Source organism: Indicator indicator, chromosome 4 (assembly GCF_027791375.1).
Source record: "Indicator indicator isolate 239-I01 chromosome 4, UM_Iind_1.1, whole genome shotgun sequence".
Lineage (NCBI taxonomy): Eukaryota > Metazoa > Chordata > Aves > Piciformes > Indicatoridae > Indicator > Indicator indicator.
The window spans coordinates 33430682-33449051 of NC_072013.1; the positions used below are offsets into that span (position 1 = coordinate 33430682).

General features: G+C 45.2%; 1 protein-coding gene across 1 annotated transcript in view; it reads left to right on the forward strand.

The window, feature by feature from the left end:
* The window catches only part of MAP4K5 (mitogen-activated protein kinase kinase kinase kinase 5), an 83915-nt gene extending 71402 nt beyond the window's left edge, over positions 1-12513 (forward strand). Inside the window, exons 22-32 of the mRNA XM_054400044.1 lie at positions 729-789; positions 2534-2536; positions 2627-2741; positions 2853-2911; positions 4949-5052; positions 5416-5593; positions 7550-7618; positions 8755-8847; positions 10327-10397; positions 10666-10721; positions 12426-12513. Coding sequence (XP_054256019.1) covers positions 729-789; positions 2534-2536; positions 2627-2741; positions 2853-2911; positions 4949-5052; positions 5416-5593; positions 7550-7618; positions 8755-8847; positions 10327-10397; positions 10666-10721; positions 12426-12513 — 897 coding nt within the window. The remainder of the gene's footprint in view (positions 1-728; positions 790-2533; positions 2537-2626; positions 2742-2852; positions 2912-4948; positions 5053-5415; positions 5594-7549; positions 7619-8754; positions 8848-10326; positions 10398-10665; positions 10722-12425) is intronic.
* Positions 12514-18370: the final 5857 nt, after the last annotated feature.

Genomic DNA, 18370 nt, shown 5'->3' on the forward strand with positions numbered 1-18370 from the left:
GAGCTCTTTGCTAAAACGTCTTTCTTCTTGGAGAAAACTACCTGCCCTTTCTCCTCCCCTTTATCTCCACTAGATGGCATATGGGTTCTCCACTGCCTGTTAGCAAAGCTCTCAGCCATTTAATTCATCTGGCCTTGCTATCACAAATGAATACACGTCTGCTTCCCTTTCCTTGGGCTCTTGAACCCTTTCTAAAACCGCCTCATAAATCCACAGCGTTATTAAATCTGCGGTTTTAGACTCAGGAGTTGCAGAATGTTCTTGGAAGGGAAGCGTTGGCAGATGCTGAAAATGGCAGTTGCTCAGATATCTTAATGTCTCTTTTTCCTTCTCTCTCCTGACTTTTGTGTGGTTTAGTAGGTTTCTGTAGCTGTGGTAGCTTTCTTTTTCTGCCTGTCATTCCTGACCAAGCTGGATCGTTCTATCTGTGATATCCCAGCCTTGCCAGTTGTCCCACTTCAGATCTGTGTTGCTAATTAAAAAAAAAATTAAAATGGAATTTTGCAAGTTTCAGGTGTGGAAGAGGGAAGAAACGAAAACTGTTTCAGATAGAGAAGGTGGCTAAGCAGGATCCAAAAGAGCGAATTAAAGGGGAAGCTGTAGTTGGAGCTGGGGGCTTCTCCAGTGTTGATCCCTGCAGGAACAGTGGTGCAGGTAGAGCAGGCAGAGAAAGCCATGGCTGGAAATTCCTCTGTGTTTTTATTCATGGAGTTATTTTCTTTCCTCAGTTATTTCCACGCAAGTGCACCTGGCTGTATGTTATCAATAACACCTTAATGTCCTTGTCAGGTAGGTACAAACAGAGGGAAAAGTGAGAAAATGATAACTGAAGAGAAACATTCAAAGTCTTCATTCAGTACACTGAATTTTGGTTGTACTGAGGTAGAAAACTGTGCATTGTTTCCTGTGTTTGTATGGGAAGCTTTGCTTTGAAAGTGGTTTCATGTGAAAGATTTTCAGAGATGAACCTGATTGTTTAGAAGTAGTAGAGCAGAGCCAGGTGTCTGCAGTGGCCCAACATATTTTTTGTTATTTATTTCATTTTAATTAGTTTGGAAAAGCACAGCACTTGGTATTTGTCAAACAAGAGTTACAGAATCCCAGCATGGAGGGGTTTGGAAGGGACCTCTGGAACAGAGTCTGCCACAGCAGGTTTCCCAGGATCACAATATCCAGGTGTGTTTGGAATCTCTCCAGAGAAGGAGACTCCACAACCTCTCTGGACAGCCTGCTCCAGGGCTCCAGCAGCGTCACACCAAACAATTTTTTTGTCCTGTTTAGATGGAACCTCCTGGGTTCCAGTTTCTGCCCCTTGCTCCTTGTCCTGTCCCTGGGTACCACTGAGTCTGGCCCCATCCTCCTACACTCCACTGTTTAGCTCCTGCTGAGCATTGATCAGGTCCCCTCCCAGACTGCTCTTCTCCAAGCTAAACATCCCCGGGTCTCTCAGCCTTTCCTCCTCACAGAGATGCTCTGGCCCCTCAGCATCTTTCTAGCCTTCAGTGGACTCTCTCCATTAGCTCCCTGTCTCTTTTGAACAGGGGAAGCCAGATCAAGAATTACAGAATCATAGAATTGTTTTGGTTGGAAAAGACTTCCCAGATCATGGAGTCCAGCCACCACCATGGCCATTAAACCATGTCCCAAAATGCTGTGTCCACACGTTTTTGAACACCTCCAGGGATGGTGACTCCACTGCCTCCCTGGGCAGCCTGTTCCGCTGTGTCAGCAAAGAAATTGTTCCTAATGTCCAATCTTCTTGTCCCTGTCAAGGCTGCAATTTGACTGAATGTGCCCAGAGAATTTTGAGTGTCCTCTTGCGTGATCTCTGAGCTAGAAGGGTCAGAATAAGGATGATCTTCATGTGTCAGAACAAAATTAGGAGGGGGTTAGTGTTGGTGATTATCAAAACATAATTGCAGGGTTTGATCACTCTTGGTGCAGCCTGACAGCATCTTTGGTGCAGACCACACTCAGAAAATAAATCCACCCTAACCCAAACCCAAGGAGAACAAGGTGTCTGTGATTTAGTACTAACCCAGCAGATTGAGTCTGGGGGGAAAAGGGATTTTTTTCATCAGTTGTCTTAGAGTAGGACATTGAGGAAGGAAACAGAGGCACTGTAGCACGCAGAGTGATTGTATAGAGTCAGAGAATCACAGAATGCCAGGTTGGAAGGGACCCCAAGGACCATCTGGTCCAACCCTTTTAGGTGCTAGTCTAGTTTAAATGAGATTTAAATGAGGTTTAAATGAGTTTAAATTGTAGGACTGTTTCTAAACATGTAGGGGGTTGTGTAACACCACTTCTGGTGATTTACAGTACAGAAACTATCCTGATGCAATTAATTGTTGTGCAAATACAGCCTTATAAAAATGTTTCCATAACCCTGACTTTCAGAGCTGCTTTAGTGGTGCTGAAAGGAACTTTGAGCTGAATGCTTTGTCTTCTCCATATGCATTAATATTGTCTTGGTTTTGTTTTCCTTCATCACTGGACTTGAATCCCCTGACACACATGGCCTGGTTTCTAGAAGGTAATTTTTGGATACAGAAATCTCTCTGAACCATGCAGCTCTCTGCTGGAGGCGTGGGTGCCACCTCAGTTGTGCTTTTCTCTCTTACAGGGAAATCCTTCCAGCTCTACTCCCATAATTTAATAGCTTTGTTTGAACAAGCCAAGAAGACAGGATTAGCTGCTCATATCCAAACCCACCGCTTTCCTGACAAAATATTACCAAGGTACCAGTCCCTCACTTCCTTAACAAGTGAATGTTGCCATAGATACTCTGTGCTGTTGAAGGGCCTTCCACTGCTGCTCTTGATGTATTTTTGTCATCGTTGTCATTCCAGGAAGTTTGCCTTAACGACAAAGATCCCTGATACAAAAGGATGCCACAAATGCTGTATAGGTGAGTAACGGACACTCAGCTGGTGGGTTTGTTCCCTGGCCTCCTGCCTTCAACTAATTTCTTTTCAATAAGCTCATAGTTAGTCCATTGATCAGAAAGCAGCACAGCTGTGGTGATTCTTAGTGCTGTGCCTGGCTGCTGCTTTCATTCTAATGAACGTGGGGTAAACATCTTAGTACTGCCCAGGGCAAAGGCAGTTTTCAGCTCAGCTCTTAACCGAGAGCAAGGTCCAAAGGGAAATCCTGGACTGGCAGGCAGCTGGTGGGTTGCACACGCTGAGTGCTGCTGAAGCTCTTGGTGATGAAGTTGATGTTTGGGATCACTGGCTTCAGGCTGCCACCAGACCAAACTGGTTCCTGTGACATGCAGCCTGCCTGCGACTGTAATGCTCGTTACAGGATCCCAGATTGTTGCACCTACACAAACACCCTTTCTGCTTTGGCACTTTGGCTCAAGTCTTGACCTTTTGGTGAGGCTGACTCAAAAAGAGTCTTTTCCACAAAAAAATAGAAACTTTTTCCAGACAAAAAAAGCGCATCTTTTTCCACACAACAAAAGGATTTCATTTCCACACAAAAATAATCTTTTTTTTCCACAAAAAAGAAACTTTTTAAAAATTTATTTTCTACAAAAAAAAAATCTTTTTCCGCACAAAAATAATCTTTCCGTACAGAAAGAAGGAATCTTTTTCCACACACAAAGAAGGAATCTTTTACCACACACAAAGAAGGAATCTTTTTCCACCACAGGCACACACAAAAAAAGAAAAAAAGGAATCTTTTTCCACAAAGAAAGGGCTGGATGTGAATAAAAATTATGTCAGCTTGGGGAGGAGTGAAAGATGTTGCTCAAGTTTGGGACATGGTTTAAGGGCCATGGTGGTCTTAGGCTGAAGGTTGGACTCTGTGATCTTAGAGCTCTCTTCCAACCAAAACAATTTTATTATTCTAAGGTCTGAATGCACACAGAAGTTAAAGCTTGTGAAATTACGGATTTGACTTTGGCTTCAGTGACTTTTGAACAGGCTTGGGCTTTCTGCAGAGTGAATGTCCTTTTGGAGTCTGGCCCTAGTGCTGGGTGAAACTCTACCTTTAGGCTCTTAAAAATGCTTAATCAGGGTAAAAAGTACATAGTTGCAAACTTGAATATCCTCTTTCGCTCACAACAGTGTCTGCAGTAGGCATGATTACAAGTTATTCCTAAAGGCCTGGTTGGATGAGGCCCTGAGCAATCTTGTCTAGTGGAGGGTGTCCCTGCCAATGCCAGGGGGATTGGAATTCGATGACCTTAATGGTTCCTTCCAATCCAAACCATTCTAGGAATATGTGAAGTCAGGCTGGTCTCACATCCACCTTAGCTTGAAAACAGCAACCCCCAATGTGTTTATCCCATCACTGCACTATAGCTGTCAAAGCTCACAGGGAGTTACAGGCCAGCTCTGCTGCTTGGGGATTTGTTTTTATTTCCATCTCAATTTGACCTAGAGCTTTCACTCCCCCTGCTCACCCAGCCCCAGGGAGGAGGTGGTACAGCTTTCCTGGCCACTCAGCATGTGACCTCTTTACTGGGACTCAAAGAATGTTAGTAGCGATTAATTATAAATATAATTGAGTTAATCTGGAATGTAGCAGAGTATTAATCACCATGGATGTTTGAGTGGCAAGCCAGAAGGCTTGGGTAGGGCAGGGCCAGATTCAGGCCAGGGCAGATTTAGACTGGAGATTAGGAAGATTTCTTTATGGTGAGAGTGGCGAGACACTGGAACAGGTTGCCCATCCAGAGCGGTTGCCCCCTCTCTGGAGGTGTTCAAGCCCAAGTTGGATGAGACCTTGAGCAACCTGGTCTAGTGGAAGGTGTCCCTGGCCATGGGAGGGTGGTTGGAACTACATGATCTTGAAGGTCCCTTCCAACCTAAACCATTCTGTGAATCTAGTGTGAAACTGATGCTATTTCTTAAGATAGCTGTAGGGGTTTTGTTCCAAGTATGCACTGAACTTCCAGGACTTACAAAGGTTCTTTTTTGTTTATTTTACACAGTACGGAATCCATACACAGGCCACAAGTACCTGTGTGGTGCACTGCAGTCTGGAATTGTTCTGCTCCAGTGGTATGAGCCGATGCAGAAATTCATGTTAATAAAAGTAAGTGTTTTATTTTCCTGCAGGACATTTCGTGTTAATCATTACACAGCTGTTGAAGTAACCTTTCCAGAGGTTGTAATGGAAAATACATCTCAGTCTAGCCCTGTTTGTGGCTTCTGAGCACTTGAAAATCTGGCTGGGCACAATTTGACTAAGAAAATCTTGTGACTGGAGTCAGTCAAGTGTTGGATCAAGCCCAGTACTAGGAAAAACAGACCAGCATGTGCCTCTGCCACAGCTCATGATGCCTCAGTAGCACTGAGAAACTCTTCCACATCTTTTACACTTTGCCCACATTCTTTTCAACTTTCTATTTCCAGGGTTAAAGGAAACTTTACAAATGCCATGTTCTGTCTTTTCCAGCACTTTGATTTTCCTTTGCCAAGCCCTCTGAATGTGTTTGAAATGCTGGTGATCCCTGAGCAGGAGTACCCCATGGTCTGCGTAGCCATCAGCAAGGGTACTGAACCGAATCAGGTAGTTCAGTTTGAGACAATCAACTTGAACTCTGCTTCTTCCTGGTTTACAGAAATTGGTGCAGGTAAGACTGTGGATCCCTCTGGCAATTTTTTTTCTGGTAACAGACAATAGAACATCCTGCCCTGGAACATCAGTAGTGTGGCCAGAAGGAAAAGGGAAGTGATCTGTGCTCCTGTACTGGGCACTGGTGGGGCTTCACCTTGAGTACTAGGTTCAGATTTGGATCCCTCAATCCAAGGACATTGAGGTGCTGGAGGATGTCCATAAGGGCAACAAAGCTGCTGAAGGGTCTGGAGAACAGGTTTGGTGAGGAGTGGCTGAGGGAACTGGGGTTGTTCAGCCTGGAGAAAAGGAGGGCGAGGAGAGACTTTAGCACTCTCTACAACTCCCTGAAAAGAGGTTGTAGAGAGTTGGGTATTGGTCTCTTCTCCCAAGTAACAAGTGGTAGGATTAGAGGAAATAGCCTTAAGTTGCAGTGGGGGAGGTTTAGGTTGGACATTACCAGAAACTTCTTCATTGAAAGGGTTCTCAAACACTAGAAAGGCTGTGCAGGAAGGTGGTTGAATCCCCATCCCTGGAGGTGTTTAAAAGATGCAGAGTTATGGTGCTGAGGGACATGGTTTAGCACCAGCCTTGGCAGAGTTTGATAACGGTTGGACTTGATCTGAAAGGTCTTTTCCAACCAAAATGATTCTGACTGCTGGATGTCCCTCGCTCAGAAGTCATTTGAAGCCCTTTAGGCTGGGCAGACTTATGCAGCTTCTCTACCTAAAGCTTACTGAAGCTGATCCCAAGGTTTTCTTGGGATGAGCAACCAACTCCAGTGTAAATTACCTTTCTTAGAAGACTTCACTTTTAGACACATGAAGACAGATGTTTTACTTCAGACATTTACTGCACTAGTAACACAGACCTGCTGATGAGGTTCTCTTTTATTACTGCATTCCATCTCCAGGGATCAAACTTCCTCCTCTCCCCACTTTCTTTCTGCATAAAGATTCACATGGATACATTCTTGTCAATCCTCCAGCCCTTGGGGGAGGCTTGTCCTCTTCAGCTGGCTATTAATAAGTAGAAGATTGTGTTTTATCTTGAAAAGCTTGTTGATATCTTGCAGATGCTTGTGTTAGAGATAGTTGTTCTTACAAGCTGTACCAAGAACCTCATTAATAAAAACTATTCAATCTAGTTTAATATCAGCACAATAATATTTCCAGATGTGGATTTATGGGAAAAGAGCAGAGGTTGGATTTTTAAGGAGCAAAGATTTCTTTAATGATTCTTTTTGCTCATTTTCATGCCTCTTCATGAAGGAACTTGAGTTGCTCTGCTGTGACATAAAATGTATTTTCTGCTAATAAGCAGTAGTGCTTTCATATGGAATGCTGCTGTGAACTGCTGGTTTGTCCTTAGCCCACATACTCCTCCCAGAACATTCCAGGATCATACAGCCTTAAAGAAAATTAAGAGAGTAACAACTATTGTAGATTGTCAGGCATTGAACAGCCTGTCTAGGGAGGCAGTGGAGTCACCATCCCTGGAGGTGTTCAAGAAACATGTGGATGTGGCACTGCAGGACATGGTTTAATGGCCATGGAGATCTTGGGTTGAAGGTTGGACTGGATGATCTTAGAGGTCTTCTCCAACCACAATGATCCTGTGATTCTGTAGCTCTTGATCTGGGCTCCCCAGTTCAAGAGAGACAGGGAACTACTGGAGAGAGTCAAACAGAGGCTGGTAAGATGCTGAGGGGCCTGGAGCATCTCTGTGATGAGGACAGGCTGAGAGACTGTAAAAGGGCAGCCCCAGAGGGGATCTTCTCAGTGCTAATCAGTAGCTAAAGAGTGGGGGGCAAGAGGATGTGGCTAAACTCTTTTCAGTGGTACCCAGTAACACGAGCAGCAGGTACGGAAGACTTGTAGCTGAAAAGGCTGCAGTAGCTGTTGAGAGTTGTAGGGGAGGCTGAGATCAGTTTTATGATGTGAGATTAAAACAACCCTGTTTCCTTTTTCCCAAGGCAATCAGCAGTTAGATGCCATTCACGTCACACAGCTGGAAAGAGACACTGTCCTGGTCTGCCTGGACAGTAAGTAACACATCTGGGTTGGGCAACTTAACTACACCCTGTGCATGCCATGGTTGTTAGTTGTTAACTCTCTGTAAGTTAATTTTTCTCCCTTCAGTACTAATTTGTGCTGGAATATTTCTGAAAAGGTAGAGTTGGGGCCTGTGAGATTTTTGATGTTTGGGATTCCTCTTTCCCTCTTCATGTTTGTATCTTTCCTGTTTCTTTTCAAAATGAAAAACCCAGGTCAGAATCAAACATTCAGGAGATTTCAACATTTCCCTGGAAAAAGAGACATCTGCCTGTGCTGGCAGCACGAAGAGCTCCTGCTCCATCATGCACATCAGCACTGCACACACACAGAATAAGCATTGAGATGACTGAGAGGGGACCTTCTCAATGCTCATCAATATCTAAACAACAGGGGGGCAAGAGGATCGGACCAGACTCTTGTCAGTGGTGCCCAGTGACAGGACAAGGGGCAGCAGGCACAAACCGGAACCCAGGAGGTTCCATCTGAACAGGAGGAAAAAACTTCACTTTTGAGCCCTGGAGCAGGCTGCCCAGAGAGGTTGTGGAGTCTCCTTCTCTGGAGGGATTCCAAACCCACCTGGACAGTGTGATCCTGGGCAAGCTGCTGTGGGTGACCCTGCTTTAGGGTCCCTTTCAACCCCCACCATGCTGGCATTCTGTGATACACAGTAATTATAACACTTGCCCCTCCCTCAGGATTTGAGGCCAGGTTGGATGAGGCCTTGAGCAATCTGGTCCCTGCCCATGGCAGGCAGGTTGGAGTTAGATGATCTTCAAGGCCCCTTCCAGCCCAAACCATTCTATAAATCCATAGTTCTCATGAGTCAGAGGTTAACACCTTAGTGAGAACTGTGAAGTGACTTGCTCTGCTTAAAATTTCCAAACTGTCTGTTGGATTCACCATTTGCAGGAAGGCTCTCAGTGGAGTCTAAAAGCACCAGGAGTCTATAAGGAGGTTTTCTATATTTACTTTGAGAGCCAAGGATGCTCTTGGATTCATGTTAGGCTAATACTAGATGTTGGGGTTTTGTGCCTGAAGGAGGGAATTAGCACTTTGTGCTTAAAGCTGTCAGTAATCCTTTCCAGCACTGGGTTTTAATTCTTGTTTTTCTCTTTTCCTTGAGAATTTGTGAAAATTGTGAATTTACAAGGGAAACTGAAGTCAAGCAAGAAGTTGGCCTCCGAGCTGAGCTTTGATTTCTGCATCGAGTCAGTGGGTAAGTGATTTGCTTCTCTGCTGTCTCTAAAGGACTTCAAAATTTAGAGGGATGAGAGTTGAAGGGTTTTCAGTAATCAAGACTGGCCCAGTGCACCCAGTGGGGCCTGACACTACTTAGAAGTTTAAGAATTCCCTATCTCAGAAACTGAGCTGCTTTCTGGAATCAATGTCAGCAGAGACACAACTTGCTTTTGTTAGCAGTTCTGTAGAACTTGCATTTCTGGGTTCTTCAGGCAACTTCCTTTCAGGAGAAGATCTTTGATGTAGGTATTTTGTATTTTAGCAGCAGCTGGTAGAGCAGGACACATGCTTTTATACAGTGTTTTGATTTAGATAAATCACAGAATCATAGAATTATTTTGGTTAGAAAAGACCTCCAAGATCACAAAGTCCAACCATCAACCCAAGACCAACATGGCCATTAACCCATCCTGAAGGAAGACCTTTTAATGAAGGCTGTGATTCTTCCCTGAGTTCTTCCATGTTCTAATTAACTGCTGTACTTGGATTGTCCAACATCTCCTGCTGAGACTTGCACAACATGGCTGGACCATTTCCTTTTCCTTCAGCTTTGAAGGAATTCATACAAAGAAGCATTTAACCCAAAGCCTTCTGCTTACCAGCTGAAACTGAGCAATCTGAGCAGCTTCAAGTGGTCTCTTGGGAATTCAGGGTATTAAACAACTCCTATGATTGCAGGGTTAAGAGGGGAGTAGCAGGTGAAGATCAGTCTGAAGCTGTTGTGAGAAACATTGCTCTAGGATTCTGCTGAGTGCCTTTGTTATCTCTGCTTAGGACATGGTCAGTACTGAGCAGAGACAAAGTGTGACTGGAAGGAATAGTGAAGGAAAAGAAGTAGGCTTTAGGAAAATAAAACATGGTGTAAACTATGTTCCTGTAACACTGCTTAAGGAACATCAGGCTCCTCATCATTTTCAGCAGTCTGGTAATTAAATCGTATCTGGTAGTGTTCTGTCTCCTCTCTTTGGCCCTGAATGGAAGACTCCTCCTGTTTTTCATACTCCTGTCTATTTTGAATACAATAATACAATAAATAATTTCCACAGTGTTTTGGCTGGCAGCATGTTTGTATGCTTCCTGCTGTGTTCTCCAGGATCATTAGGGAAAAAACAGCCCAGAGAACAGAAGGGAAAGGCAGGGAAGGAAAAGCCAAAGATGCCTCTCATGTCCTGGCAAACGGAAGTCTGAGTGGTGTGGTTTGGACTGCACGTTAAACAGTAACGTGTGCCTCAGATCCAAAGAGTCATTTCAGTCCAGTTTTTCTACTTGAGTTTGGTTCTTCTAACGGCCATGGTGGTCTTAGGTTGACAGTTGGACTCAGTGATCTCAGGTCAGACGATTCTGTGATTCTGCCTGCAGTTCAAGTCTCACTGTGTGCTTTCTCAACACGCTTCCCCGTCATCACTGCTGGTGAGAAATCCAGGTTCTGGTCTGATGTTGCGTTTCTCCTTTGCAGTGTGCCTTCAAGACAGTGTGCTGGCCTTCTGGAAACATGGCATGCAGGGTAAAAGCTTTAAGTCAGATGAAGTAAGTAACTTCCCAGGTTCTCCAAGTTTAATTTCTTCCTCTTCCTTATTTACCACTTGGGTCTTTGGCCTGTCTCACTGCTTCCCTTGGGAAAACAGTTGTGCTTCAGCTTGCTGGTTGCTTTCTCTGACTTGCCTGCATGGTAAAGCTCACACACATGACCCAGCTCTCTTTCCAAGAATATCAGTCAGACTCCTTCCAACTCAAGCCAGTAAGTTTCACTCTGGCCACTGAAATGAACCTAAAAGTCTCCACATTTTTCCCACAGGTCACCCAAGAAATATCAGATGAAACCAGGGTTTTCCGCTTACTGGGATCAGACAGGTAACTACCTTGAGGAAATCTTAATCTTTCTTTAAACCAGCTTTCTCCTTCCAGCTGGAACTGGCCTCCAGCCCACCACAGGTCTCTCTGGATCTGTTTCTACCTGCAGCAACCAAAACTTTACTTAGTGCTTGTATCTATGCCCAGAATTATTGCTGAGAGCTCCCCACTTTCCACTGCAGAGGCACTCTACACAAGTGTGTGGAGATAGAGTGAGAAGATGAGCAACAAGGAGCGATAAGAGCAGCCTTTGGCCTGTGGTGAGCCAGCACCCAGTGCAGCTCTGGAAAAGCTTGCTCCTGGCTTGGATTTTCCTGGTGGGCTATGAATTGTCTTGGCAGCTAGTTAAAAATAATCTTCTCTCCTCTGGAACTTGAGGTCTGGGTTAGGGCAAACTGGATCCCATACAACTTTTAATGCTCGGTGGCCTAAATTCAACCATTACCCCCAACATCCAGGTGATGCCTTCCAGCTACAGAGGCTGGGAAGAGAAAGGAAAAATCCCAAACTGGTTTGGGCTGGAAGGGACCTTTGAAGTCCATCTAGTCCAAGAACCCTGCAGTCAGCAGGGACATCTGCAACTAGAGCAGGTTGCTAAGAGCCCAAAACAACCTGACTTGGAATAATTCCAGGGATGGAGCATCCACCACCTCTCTGGGCAATCTGGGCCAGGGTCTCACCGTCCTAAGAGTCAAAAATTTTGTTCCTTAGATCTACTCTGAATCTCCCTCTGTTAGTGTAAAAGATTATCTGGTTCCAACCCTCCTGCCATGGGCATGGGGAGAACTGTTTAGGTTAGTGGCTGATGTTTATCATGATGTAGGAGGTATAAATATGTTTGGGCTGCAGATGATAGGAGGGTGGTGTCTCCTGAACACTCTGGCTCTGAGATAACTTTCCAAGAGAAGCAGAGGACATAGCTTATTTTATAGAGTCATTAGAGCCGCCACATCCCTGTGTCTCTGAAACAGCTCCAGGGAGATGGATTCAACCACCTCCCTGGGGAGCCTGTTCCAGGGCTTGAAAACCTTTTTAGAGAAGAGATTGTTCCCTATGTCCAACCTAAACCTCCTATGGCACAACTTGAGGCCATTTCCTCTTGTCCTCTCGCTTGTTCCTTGGATGAAGACACCAATCCCCACCTGGCTCTGACCTCCTTTCAGGGACTTGTAGAGAGCCAGAAGGTCTCCCCTCAGCCTCCTTTTCTCCAGGCTGAACAAATCCAATTCCCTCAGCTGCCCCTCATCAGACCTGTTCTCCAGACCCTTCACCAGCTTTGTTGACCTTCTCTGGATCTGCTCCAGCACCTCAATGGCCTTCTTGGAGTGAGAAGCCCAAAACTGAATCCAGTACTCAAAGTGTGGCCACACCAGTGCTGAGTACAGATGGACAATCACTCCTTGATCCTGCTGGTCATGAGTGCTGTCAGTTTGGAAGAGGTCTGTAACATGCTACATGTGCCTGTGCTTCAGAGGGGCAGAATCTGGTTCTAGAAGCTGCTTCTAGTCCCTTGTTCCTTGAATCCTCCACTTTGGTGATGGAAAATGAGATAAAGAATAAAATATTGAAGATACTTAGGAGAACCTACATCCCTTCAGTGTGCAGGAACCTGTGAGCAACAAGTTTGTTCCTCCTCAGTAGTTACCCCAGGTGCTTTGTCTCTTGCCGCTAACAATTTTGGGTTCTGTTTGTGTTTGGTTGCAGAGTGGTGGTGTTAGAGAGCAGGCCAACAGAAAACCCAACTGCCCACAGCAACCTCTACATCCTGGCTGGACATGAAAATAGTTACTAAGCAACAGTAACCCAACACAGACAACAGGGTGGATTTGCCACGGAAGGAACAAAGCAGCTGTAGGAAGTTCAGTGACTGTGACTTTACTGTTTTTCTTTTCTTGACACCTAAATGATGTTGTTTTAGGGTGGAAATCAATACATTATTTTTATTAATTTTTTTGCAGCTGGGAACAGCTGGTTCTGTCTCTTGCCACTGTGTGGTTGGTTATATCGAGTTTGCTTAATAAAAGCTATGAGGTGAAGAGCCCTTTACTCCTTAGTTGTAGGGAAACAGAGGCCTGAAAGAAAAAAAAAAACACAATTGGGAAAAAAAAAGAAGTTTTGCAGTAAAGGTGCCATAAACTGTTAAATATTTTCCTTCTCCTTGGATTTTCCTCGTGTTCTGTAGATAGAGATCAAGCGCTGGCTGTTTCCCTGTTTTATACTGAGTCTTATTCTTAATAAACAAAAAGATTTGTGTAGGAAGTCGAAAGGATCTGCAGAGCTTTCTTGGTTTTAAATCTGCCATTGGGTATGGCTTTGTATAATAGACTTATTTAATCCTTATTTATTAATCTGCTGCTAGAACGGTGTAATGTATCTAACTTTTAGCAAAGGAAGGTTGCAGAGCAGCTTACAATTTTTGGGTTTTTTACCATTGTATAAAGATTTGATCCTTTTTTTTTTTTTTCCCCTTGTATAGGGGTGCTCAGTGCATTCTCCAGGGGTGTGTTACAGCGCTGGTTGTAAAGAAAACCAGGTGGTTTTGTACAAGGAAATATTTTGTATTGATTTTTCTGCCTGCAGAACTGCCATTAAAAAGGGATTTTTTTTTTTTTGTTCTTATTTCCTAGATGTAGAGGGTGTGTTACACAATATACTGTAGCAGGCATGTTGCTCCTGGGTGGGTGTGCATGATATGTGTGTGCGTGTCTGTTAAGTTGCCTGGCAGTGTGTATTTTTTTTATATATATATATATATTTATATATATATATAAAAAAATGTCCAAAATATATAGGCTTTATTTTCATAAATTAGGGATAAACCTGGTGAGGTGAGATTGGAAACTGTACCTGGTTGTCATCCTTAATGAATGCAAATATCATGTAGCGAGCTGCCCGCGACGTCCTTTATTTGTACCGGCCCAGAGGTGGAATCTTGCCATAGCTGAGTGTTCCAGCTGTGCTCTTTCTTCAGCCAGACAGATGTTTGGTGATGTCCCCAGCTGTGTGGTACAAATAAATATGTTAAGAGTTAGTATTCTATAGTCAAGCTTCTCATCACTTTTTGCCTGTATTGTCACCTGCATTTTTCCTTCTCTTTTTCTTTCTCCACTAGAGTCACATTGGTTCCTTTTGTCTTCCTCATTGATTTTAATTCTTGAGGTACCATAAAACACAGTGACTACAGGATAGCATCTGGATTTACTACCTCATGTTAATCTGCATGTAAGGGATCCATAGGCAAGTGGAAGGATCCATAGGTGAGTGTAGGGATCCATAGACGGGTGTAAGGATCCATAGGCAGGGGTAGGGATCCATGGGTGGATGTAAGGCCTGTAGGTAGGTGTAAGGATCCATAGGTGGGTGTAAGGATCCATGGGTGGCTGTAAGGATCCATGGGTGGATGTAAGGATCCATGGGTGGATGCAGCTGCAGCTCAGAAAGATTGAAGAGTTTGAAATTAAATCCAACCTGCTGCCTGTGCAGTGATCTGCTGCCCAAGGAAAGGCAGCTTCGAAGCTTCACACATGATTTTAACACAGCAGTTAGGGTGAGCAGCCTGTCCAACAGCTCCTGACACAGCACAGAGCCCCAGTGGTTTGATCTTCAGCAGGAGACCTGAGAAATGAGGCACCGGGTCGCCTGCTGAGGCATCAGACAACGCAATTCATAATTTAACACCCAGGGAATTAACTCCGCACACGTGATGGCTCAGCAGTGCCTCTCTGTTACTAGGTACAGCTGGAGCTTGGTGGTGTGCTGAAGGTCTGGAAGAAAAATTTAGTCCACAGCTGAGTGTATTAGCCACTTAGCATTGTCATTCAAAGCTAATTCTAGTTACTGACCCGGTATTTCAGTCAAGTTAAGCTTTTCAGTTCTGAAAGCATGGCAAAGTTTAATCCATTTTAAGTGTACAGACAAAACTACAAATCAGTGCACAAAGACTGTGTTGGAAGTGTTGGAAGTCATCAGCTGTCAGCAGTATTAAAAGCAGGACTTGTTAATTTTTGTGTTTTAAAGAAATTGAGTTCTCTAGGACTGAAATTACTTCTCCATCGGTAACAGTGACTGGTGATTAACCCTCAGGTGGTGCAACTCCCAGTCTCCAAAAAAAACCTTAAAATGAAAATGAAGACAAAGTGAAGGACCAGGTGTAGATGTTGTAGAGCAAATGCTTTCACTTTACTTACCTCATTCACTGCAAACAATTTTTGATATCATCTTGGAAAACACTGACAAGAGTGTTGAAATTTTAAGAGACTAGAGAAATCTGTAAATAAAATAAGGGATATTTATGGGGAGTAACTGGAGTAAATAATGATCAGGTTGTGATGCTGTCATGCAGCAAGTGCTGAACTGAAAGCCTTTGAATGACGTGAATGACTGGTGATGTGCTGAACCATCATGAACCTGGGAAAGTCCTCATTGAATCAGACCTCCTGTTGGTTTTTCAGCTGTTAAAGTTACTTCTGATGGCACATTCTGAAATGCTTTGCCCAGTCCAGCTTTATAGACAGTGGCACTTTTGGAGTGATCTGCAAGATACTGTTTTCCTAGTGTAAAACCTCACTCCTTACTCTTAGGGGAGTAGAGCAGAAGGGATTTGTATGTCTGATAGCTGAACCGGCCAGTCTCAGTGACTCTGACCAGTGTAATTTGTATTTTTGTTTCAGTCTGTTATTGTCTGTATTTCTGTCTGTTTTTGTGACATTTCAACCAGGGTTGAGAAAGCCTAGTGTGTGGGGTTGGGAGTTTATCAAGCTAAAAGCTTGCTCATTCCCTTCTTACTCTTGTGACAGCAATTGAAGTGTTAGTTATTTGATGCACAAGGTTCTTGTATTCAAATTGAAAGCCTTCGAAAAGGCTTAAAACTGCTCTTTGAAGAACAAACAGGATTTGAAGAGCAGCCTGTAGATTAATCTCTTTATTTCCTAACCAAATCCATTGTAGCTGAGAAACACAACTTCAGTTGTGACAACATCTCTTCAGAAGATGAAAGGTACAACGCACCAGTGAGCCACTGTGTCTCTGAACAGAAAGGACAAGACTGGGAGACTCTGAAATGTACTTTTTTTTACCTTCTTTAGTTGGTAGATTGTAACTGAGGCTCTAACTGCACTTGTTCCAGTTTGTGTAACTAGCCTTTGTTTGACATAAAGTTCTGTTGTGGTTCATTTTCAGTCTATGCCAAATAAACTCTGCTTTATTTGATACCTAGGTGTGGTGTGGTGGCCTTGCTGGGAGCAACACCTGATTGGACATACCTCAAAAGAAGTGAACTGGTTTCCACCCAGGTTGTATGACAGGTGGTGAAAAAGGGCCTGATCCAGGACTGGCCACTCTGCTTGATAATTCAGACCACCTGGGAGCCATATGGCATCTCCTGCGTGCAGGAGATCAGTGGGAGGAAAGGGAGGCTTGGGGTAGCGCAGAATGAGAAAGCAGACTAGCAGTGGCAAACTCCTGCCAGCTTCATGCCATGACAATGAACACAGGGCTGGAGCACATCCTCTGTGGGGACAGGCTGAGAGAGCTGGGGCTGTTCAGCCTGCAGAAGGCTGCATGGAGACCTTAAAAGTGGTCATCCAGCACCTGAAGGGGGCTACAGGAGAGCTGGGGAGGGACTTTTCACAAGAGCTTGTAGTGATAGGATGAGGGGGAATGGACTGAAGGTGGAAAAGGGGAGATTTAGACTGGGTATTAGGACAAAATTCTTTCCAGTGTGGATGGTGAGACACTGGAACAGGCTGCCCAGGGAGTTCATGGATGCCCCTTCCCTGGAGGTGTTCAAGACCAGGTTGGATGATGCCTCGAGCAACCTCATCTAGTGGAAGGTGTCCCTGCCCATGGCAGGAGTGTTGGAACTAGATGATCTCTAAGGTCTCTTCCAACCATTCTGTGATTCCATTATACTCCAACACTGCCCATTGCCTGGAGTTACCATGAACACTTGTGAGTTGTCTGGCTCTCAAGGAGGGTTGCTTAGAGTAACAAAAGGTGAACATGAGCATTTTATGCTTCACCCTGGTCACAGCTGAGTCTCAGCAGGATCTAGAGCTGTTTATAGAAGTGTTGCCCTCACACATTGGCCACCTCTGTACTGCAAGTGGTTCAGCCCTTGGTCCAGGGCTTCATCCCAGATCTTCAGGGATCTGGTGAGGTAGAGAAAAGGGGGCTTGTTACTGTGCCTTTGGACAACAAAAAGCATATCCAGTTACTAGTAAATAAATACAGATATATATCCCTTCTGCTACAGAAGACTCTTCCTATTGTGGGTGAATCATCATCCTGTATGTGTCTTCTGGGGAAGCAATTTGTACTGTGGACTGACCCATGTTTGACTTCTCATTTGAGGAGCTTCCTCAGTGGCATAGTCATTGGACCACTCTGAGGCAGCTCTGCAGGTCATGGGGACAGACGCCATGCATCAGAAGCCTTATTCAGAAACACTGTTGAGAGATGATTTGGCTCAAGGTGCTTGTTGGGTACTTTCACTACAAGTCTTGACAGAGCTGGGAAAATCTTAGTGGCAGGATAGTTCTACCAAAGAACACATTGATCCTAAGAGTGTCCTTCAGTCTCCCTTGTAAAGTGTACAGAGGAAGAACCGAAGAGAGACAGAATGTGTGGCAGTTAGAACACAAGGAGACTACTTGTCTGTGATGGATTGGCTTAGGAAGAAAATAAATAGTGGATCTTTTGTCCTCAGTGGAATTCAGGAAGCACCCCAGGAAAGGACCGAGGGGAGAGAAGGCATAAAATGGAGGAAGGTGTCTACACCGATCTCTGCAGTATATTCTACTGCTGGAAGCAACTGACACCATAAAAAGCCACCTTCATCAGGACATGAGGAAATGGCTGAGGGACAAAGACATAAGCAGGTTCACAAGGAAAGATAAAGTGAAGGCAAACACACTGAAAGGGTCAAGCTCCTGATGGAAGCTCGTTATGTGGCATACACTTGCAGTGCTACATGGGGAAGAGATTCCAAGGAAATGCAGCATCTTCCACGTCCCCACGAGTGTTGGAGCAGGAATCTTTGCGCCAGCATGTAAGCGATGGCCGTGCCTGGACTTACTCCCACCCTGGGCAATGCTGAGGCCTCCCTCAACAAATGGCCTTCCTTCCTCTGTCCTGCTGCTGGTTGAAGATGGTGCCGGAGGAAAAGTGTGGGTGATGACTGAAGCCTCATAACTCGGGGCGAGATGTTCCCTTTGCTTCCCGACCCTGCAGGGACTCAAGACCAGAGACCCTCGTGGAAAAGTAGACTGCTGGAGTGGGGTGAAGAGAAAATGGTGCAGGAAGCCCTTGGAGAGGTGTGGAGTGAGGGGCTCAGCTGGCCGGGGGAAGCCACGGGGACGCTCTCCCTCCCTGGAGCTGGATTTGGGGTCCCCCCAGACCGGTTCCTCCTCCCCCGCCCCGGGAAGGACGCTTCTCTCGGCGTCCCGGCGACAGCTGCCTGGCGAAGGCCGAGGGAAACCCCCATCCGCGCCGCCCCAGGGCCCGCCCCGGCCCCCGCCCCGACCCCGCCGCAGCCTCCGTGAGGCGGCTGAGGGCGGGGGGAGCTGCCGGTAACGGCAGGCGAAGGGCGCCTGGACCGCCGCTGCGGAACTCTGAGGCGAAGGAACTGCAGCGGCCCGCGGCCCTCCGCC